The sequence below is a fragment of the Mixophyes fleayi genome, chromosome 3, assembly GCF_038048845.1.
Source record: "Mixophyes fleayi isolate aMixFle1 chromosome 3, aMixFle1.hap1, whole genome shotgun sequence".
Classification (NCBI taxonomy): Eukaryota; Metazoa; Chordata; class Amphibia; order Anura; family Limnodynastidae; genus Mixophyes; species Mixophyes fleayi.
In genome coordinates this window covers 63365181-63372262 of record NC_134404.1, presented here as the reverse complement: position 1 = coordinate 63372262, position 7082 = coordinate 63365181, and the positions used below count along the sequence as shown (strand labels likewise).

The window sequence follows — 7082 nt, the reverse complement described above, 5'->3', positions numbered from 1 at the left end:
ATTTTTTTTTGCTATTTGACTTGTTAAAGTTTTTCTGAACCAGAAAACAGTAGGAGGCACAATGTGAGGAGCAGGAAACACAGAGTTTCAGTTTTAATCAGTGGTCAAAATGGGGGCGTATACAGTGGTACACCATACTACTTCTCCAATTGCTTTGACTGTAAAACCATAGTTGCCAGCTTTTTAAATCTGTACTCCGGGAGATCGGAGTACAGATCATATGACAGAGGGTAGGAGAGGGAGTGACAATGTATATTCAAGGCCGTGAATTTCAGCATTTTACAGGGTCCAGGAGGTTTGCCTACTCTTCCGGGAGGACTCCCTGAAATTCAGGAGCCTCCCAGAAATTCCGCGAGAGTAGGCAAGTATCTGTAAAACTATCAAAATAAATACACTTACATTATTCATACTGCCACTTCTAATTTTTCACTGTGCTCAATGGTAAATTGAGCACACATGCAAGAAACAAGAGTATAGACTTTGCATATGTCATAAGTGAACAATTGTACACTATTCTGACCATCACTTATGCATTAGGGCAGACCACCTCATAATTATTAACAACCTCTAAGAACACATACAGCGTGAGTACAATCCTAATTATTACATTTGTATGTGTCCTGGAATCTTAACAATCTATTTGGTCAGCCTGTAGTTTCCAGCTGTGATAACACTGCCATCACCAATGCCTGTAAGCCTGCAACACTGCAGCCCGTCCGGTCTAACCCCGCCCTTTATATAGCAGCAACCCAGTTGTGACTACAAGAGCTCGAGCACTACGTTACCTCACTGTCTCCTCTTGCAGGCGCCATTTTTGCATGGATCGGAAGCCTATACTTAGTACAATCGGTCTCCTTGTAAATGGCCACTATTCTAACGTTCTGTGCAGACATTAACATACTGAAAGTTAGGTGTCCTGTAATTAGCGCTACAATATTTTAAACAACACTAGACTTATCTGGACGTCATTTATAGAGGACTGAAGGTTTATTGTTGGGTCTGATCCGGGGATTCCTGGACAGTTGTAGGTTAGTGTTATATTGTAGTCATAGTGTAATGCTCCTGGATTAGCAGCTCATTAACACCATCCCTGCAATGCTGGCTCATAATGCTTTGTACTTGTGAATCGGTTTACTCGTTGCTATCAATCTATTTTCCATAGTGTGGTAATACCCTGTTTTTGTTTCTTTCTGTTAATTCAACACATACTGTATATTAACCTGTCTTTATCTGAAGTAAATATTAATAAAATTATTTATTTTACATGAATAATCTAATTTTACCAGATTATTGGAGTTAAAGTGGGAAAAGTTGAAAAGTCTCATTGTGTTTAATAATATAAAATAGGTTTAGGATAACTTGATTTTCTAGTTACTGTGGAACTGCAGCACACCGCATGGTTGCCTGCATGTGACAGGCAGGGAATGTTGGGAGTTGTAATTTCACAGCAGCTAGACAACCACAGCTTGCTAACCTGTGGAATAAGTATAATGTTTTGTTTTCAGTGGACAGTGTAAGCCTGTTCTGTGTTCCCTTCGGGCTTATGGTGCTAAATTAACTTAGATCTAAGGCTGGATACACACTATAGAACATTTCTGATACAATATTGTTAATGATTTTACCAACGACTACAAAAAAATAGTCTAGATCAGCATGCTGATTCATGTGTACACATTAAACACGTTTAACATGATTTACCTTCAGAACTGCGCTCTTCATCTGTCATAATCATCAGCTGAAAAGATTGTGACTGTGCACACTCCATAGAGATCTATGGACACTGCCGGTCCTAAGTGCATACACATTGCAGAATTGGAACGACATTGTTCCATCGTTGAACGTCATTTTTAGTCCGGTTTAAAAATCAAATGATACGATGGAGTTTGGAATGATAATTGTTCCTCATTGCAGCGCACACACTCATGTGATATCGGCCCAAATGGTCGTTTATCGTGTGATTGGCCCAATAATCGTCTGAAAACATTGTAGTGTGTACCCAGCCTAAGTGATGCTTTCTAGTGTTTTTATGAACTTATGTATTGATTTAGGAAACTGATGCATTACAGTTATACAAGTAGTTGTGGTGCTGTAGCAGTAAACATATAACGTTCATTTCTATTTCATATTCCTTATATATTGTATTTTTTTGTTATTGGAGGCGTCCAGTGCCCAGGATGGAGGCTTTGTTACAAGAAATGCAGAAGAAGGAGAAGATAGGGTGAGAATTCATGATTTAGCATACTTAATATGTGCCTCTGTCCACGTATTGTTTGATATGGGGAGGAGGTTGGTGTTTTCTTCCTAGTTTGACTATACAGGCTGTTGTTTAAAAATATTTGCAGATATAATATTGTTCTGACTGCAATCCTATAATATATAAAAAAAACAGAAGTGTCACATATAATGACAGACTGTCCCGATGTCTCCTCACTCATGATTAGTGTGAGCCATAAATGAGGCCTAATGAAGCAGTATTTCAGGAGAAAATAGTAAAGTTTAATTTAATGAATGGGTGGTTCTAAGGAGATAGGAGGTTGGATTTTTTATGTGATGTTTGCACTCTTGCACAGTGTGTCACTTTGGATTTTTGCACACCTAGGTGCATTTCTTGTTGGCACGGCAGTCTATTGTGAGCAGCGAGTAGGCATGCACCGTGAAATGTGCTCAGGGGACCCTATAGGCGTGATGGTGCAAAACTAAGATGTTTTGCAGTGCACTTCCATTATGCTTTGTACATTATTATTCTTCTTTCTCTGACAGAACAATTTTTGGTTCCTGTGAATTGGAGCTGCAAGAACTCATGAAGCAGATTGATATCATGTTGGATCACAAGAAGTCAGAGTGGGAAGCCCATACTCAGACGCTCAACACTGTGCTACAACTTCGGGACCAGGAGCTCCGTTCTGCCAGAACACGAGAAGAATGGTTGAATCAGGAGGTAGAGAAAGGGAGAGTGCACGGAGGGGCCATACAGGATACCACTTTGTTTTCTGTGTACAGACAAAAACCCAGGGAAAGTTCCAGATTATAAGGATCAACTATTTAAGACTGCTAGCAATAATAATATATTGCAAGGATTATTTATAAGGTATACTAGGTTTATGCCTAGGGATGGCAGAGGCTGAGAGTGAGTATTTTTCTGTACAGTGCATATGTCAATCTTTTTCCTTAATTGGCAAAGAGGTAATAAGAGAATTAACTGATATTGGTTTAAATGAGGAGGTCATTGCTAAAGTGTGGTATATTTAAATTAGGGGGGTTTGGGATAATGTAAAGAATATGATTTTACTGGTTTGGGCTTAGGTAGGAGAAAATCCCAGTGGCACCTTTAAAAATACAAAACAGCTCATATTTTTTCCAGTTTCCCCAGCCCATGCATTAGTGGTGTCCTGTCCATAAAAGCTTATTGTTCATTGCATTGGATGGGTACCCTTAGAACTGCTTCCTGGCATTCCCACAATGTTCTATAAAGCTTTGTGGTTGCTTTGGTGAAAGTCTCATTTACACGTTCCATGTAGGCATTCCGAAAGTAATAGCCTGACGTTATGTGGTGCAAACATACAGCATGCTTCGTATTGTTCATTTGGCAGGTTTGAATAATTCACTGGGAAACCCCCTGACAGCATAATCATTAATTCTATGAGTGTGACTCTATGCATTAAGATTGAAGGTTGTATTTGGGACCACTAAAGAATGGAAACCATTGGAAATGGAGGACAGGTACAGTGTGTGGTGGGCACAGGCACTGGACTAGTATATCATATTGCTCATTGGCTGACTCATAAACTGTGGCCATTTTTAAGTGTTATCAGCTATGTTAGTATACTGTGCAACATATGCACATTACAAAGCCATGCCCTGCAATTTTATATATATTTTTCCCTATTAGCGGCTTGCATATTTTATACTATATTGTAAAAAAAACATGCATAAAAAAATCGCAGGACAACAGAGATTTTCTGTCTGAAACTAGTTCTATCTGTCTAGTGCAGTGAGGTTAGACTGATATACTACATCCTGTAAATTGATGCCTAGTATGTTGTAACTATGAAAAATCAAACTTCCAAAACACTTGTGTTGTAATCGCTAATAACATCCCAAGTTAATTTCTTTAAAAGTCTAAACGCAGCATTTCTCTATCCTACCACTGGGGGACACTGCGTTACCTTGGGGTATAGTAGGTGGGACTGGAGTTAGGCACTTATAAACTTGTTTGTTTCCCTGACTCCTCCCCCACTATGCCCCTCCTCTGTAGCTGACTTCAGTTGTTGTAAGTGCCTTCTGGAGAAAGGTCACTTCTGTATAGGCTCCTGCCTATACTTAGTTTAGCATTAGGTTTTCCTGTTTTTATTTTTGTTCCTTTTCAGGTGCAGCGCTGGACTCCATGCCAAGTCCCAGAGGAGTGGATAGTCCCAGTGATTCCTTCACTCTGAGTTCCAGCGCAGGTAAGCAGCTCTTCAGCTTGCTTCCCTCGCACCTCTGCCGGCAGTCTACCCCTAGAAAGAACGAGCAAAGGGGCCATGTTTTATTTTAAAGTATGCCTTTAAAGGCATCTTTATTTGGGGCATACATATATTTATTAATTTAGGCCTTATAGACGGCCGCGGCCATGTTTAAACATGCGGGCGGGAGTGAAGGTGTCTCAGCCTCTCCGCGCGCAGACTTGCCGGCAGCCTCCCCACCCCCTCCTCCGCCCCTAGACAACGAGCAGTGAGGGAGAAGGACAAGAATCGCTCTCTCAGGAGGCGATTACATTTGTCAGTGAGACCGCACGCACCCTGGGCACGGCAGCGCGGCGGTTCTCACTTCCAGCGGCTGCAGCCATATTAAGTATATGGGCTGAGCGGCGGTGATCAGAGGCGGCCATGTTAAGGGAGGGGAGTACACCTCCCCCTCTCTCTCCCTAATGGCGTGAATGGCGGCCATCTTGGATCCGGAGCATACACATCAGTGCATGCTGTTCCTGACTCTGCCTCTCTTCACCGGGTAATGTAGTATCATTTTTAATTCTGTTTTTAAACGATTGTCAGCCTGTTTGCCACACAGTCAGGACCTTTATTTCAGGACTCTATGACTGCTGTTTATATTATATGATTACCTATTAGACAATATGGTAGTTTCCTATCCTCCTGTGTCATATTTTGATTTTCAGGCAGATGTACATTGATATGGGAGTACATATCTGTATAATATTCCATATGTTGACTCGGGATGGACTTTTTCCATAAGTCTGGTAAAGGGAGTTCCGTATATATACAATCCCTTTTGCTACGTATAGCCTGTGTTCCCAAGTATTGTGGTTAACTTTTATACAGTTTTCCAAATATTCGGTATGTCTGAGGAATTACCTAAGGGGTAATAGACACGCTGTTTTATATGCTCTACATTATTTATGTGGCACAAAAATAATATACAGTGTTATGGTAGGCTGGTTGGCCTGTATTACATTGTGTATATGTGTGCGTAAATGTATATATGTATGTGTACATCAGGAGCTGGGGCTCATCTGATATATACACTGTTTTGAATACATGGTGTTGTGGGTTCAGTCTCCCTAATGGCACATATATATATATATATTTCAGGAACAGTGGGCAGCGTCCTCCCAAGACCCTTGGATTCGGGACATTATATCAGGGTGGTACATGATAGACCTGCTGGGTCCGGTACCACATCGTTTCTTCATAACCCCGTTACCCTGAGATCCAACAAGAAGACAGGCAATACAGGCTTGTGTCGCCTCTCTTCTTTCGCAAAGAGTCATCTGCAGGGTCCCAGACAACCAGAAGGGACAGGGGTTTTATTCAAATCTGTTTCTGGTCAAGAAGCCGGACCGGTCTTTTCGACCCATCTTAAACCTAAAGAACCTCAATGTGCACTTACGGGTGGACAGATTTCGGATGGAATCCCTGAATTCGATAATAAACGGCTTAGAGAAGGATCAGTTTATGGCTTCCATAGACATAAAAGACGCATACCTCCACGTTCCCATTTGGAGCGACGATCAGTCTCTCCTAAGATTCACAGTGGGGTCCTCCCACTATCAGTTTCGGGCTCTCCCCTTCGGCCTCTCCACAGCGCCGAGGGTTTTCACGAAGATCATGTCAGTGATGGCAGCGTGTCTTCACCTACAAGGAGTTCAGGTCGTGCCTTATTTGGACGATCTGCTCATCAAATCCTCCTCAGAGAATTGCTTACGTCATCACTTATCCCTCACCTTGGCGGTTCTCGAGGGCCATGGATGGCTGATAAACTTAAAGAAATCCCAGATGGTTCCGTGTCAACGCTTGGTTTTCCTACGGCTCATCATGGACACCAGCCAGCAAAAGGTGTTCCTTGTCTTCTCCCAGCCCCTCAATACACTTGTGCATGCGGCTGCTGGGAAAGATGGACGCCTCCTTCGAGACCATCCCCTTCGGTCGAGCTCATTCACAATGCTTTCAGTGGGATCTGTTGACGAAATGGTCAGGATCCCACCTACGCTTGGATCTCCAGAGGATCTCGCTGTCTCCAAGGGCGAGAGAATCGCTCCAGTGGTGGCTGATTCAAGATCACATGGCGGTGGGCAGGTCCTTTGCTCCATGGTCATGGATCATAGCGACAACAGACACCAGCCTGAGAGGTTGGGGGGCGGTAGTCCTGCACCTCAGGCTCCGTGGCTCTGGTCAGTTCAGGAATCAGCCCTATCAATCAAAACGTTGGAGTTGAAGGCAATTCTTTTAGCTCTTCGGGGGGCCCAGACTCTCCTTCAGGGCCACCAAGTCAGAGTTCAGTCCGACAATGCCACGGCTGTGGCATATGTCAACAGACAGGGAGGAACCAGGAGGGCAGCTGCAATGCGTGTTGCAGCTCAAATATTCCTTTGGACAGAACAGTACGTTCCAGCAATATCGGCGGTGTTCATTCCAGGAATAAAAAATTGTGAGGCCGATTACCTCAGTCGCAATGCGATGATGCCAGGGGAGTGGTCCCTCCACCCGAAAGTATTTCAGTCTCTAGTTCAGAGGTGGGGTCTTCCGTATGTAGATCTCATGGCCTCCAGACACAACAGGAAAGTTCACAGGTTTTGCGCAAGGGCAAGA

General features: G+C 43.0%; 1 protein-coding gene across 3 annotated transcripts in view; it reads left to right on the top strand.

Moving 5' to 3' along the window:
• Positions 1-815: 815 nt before the first annotated feature.
• The window catches only part of CEP63 (centrosomal protein 63), a 28030-nt gene continuing 21763 nt past the window's right edge, over positions 816-7082 (top strand). The window contains exons 1-3 of one of the 3 annotated variants that reach the window (XM_075201575.1): positions 816-1028; positions 2159-2218; positions 2761-2938. In XM_075201575.1, the coding sequence (XP_075057676.1) occupies positions 2175-2218; positions 2761-2938 (222 nt within the window). In that variant the 5' untranslated portion in view covers positions 816-1028; positions 2159-2174. The remainder of the gene's footprint in view (positions 1029-2158; positions 2219-2760; positions 2939-7082) is intronic. The other 2 variants (XM_075201573.1, XM_075201572.1) reach the window with 2 other exon arrangements.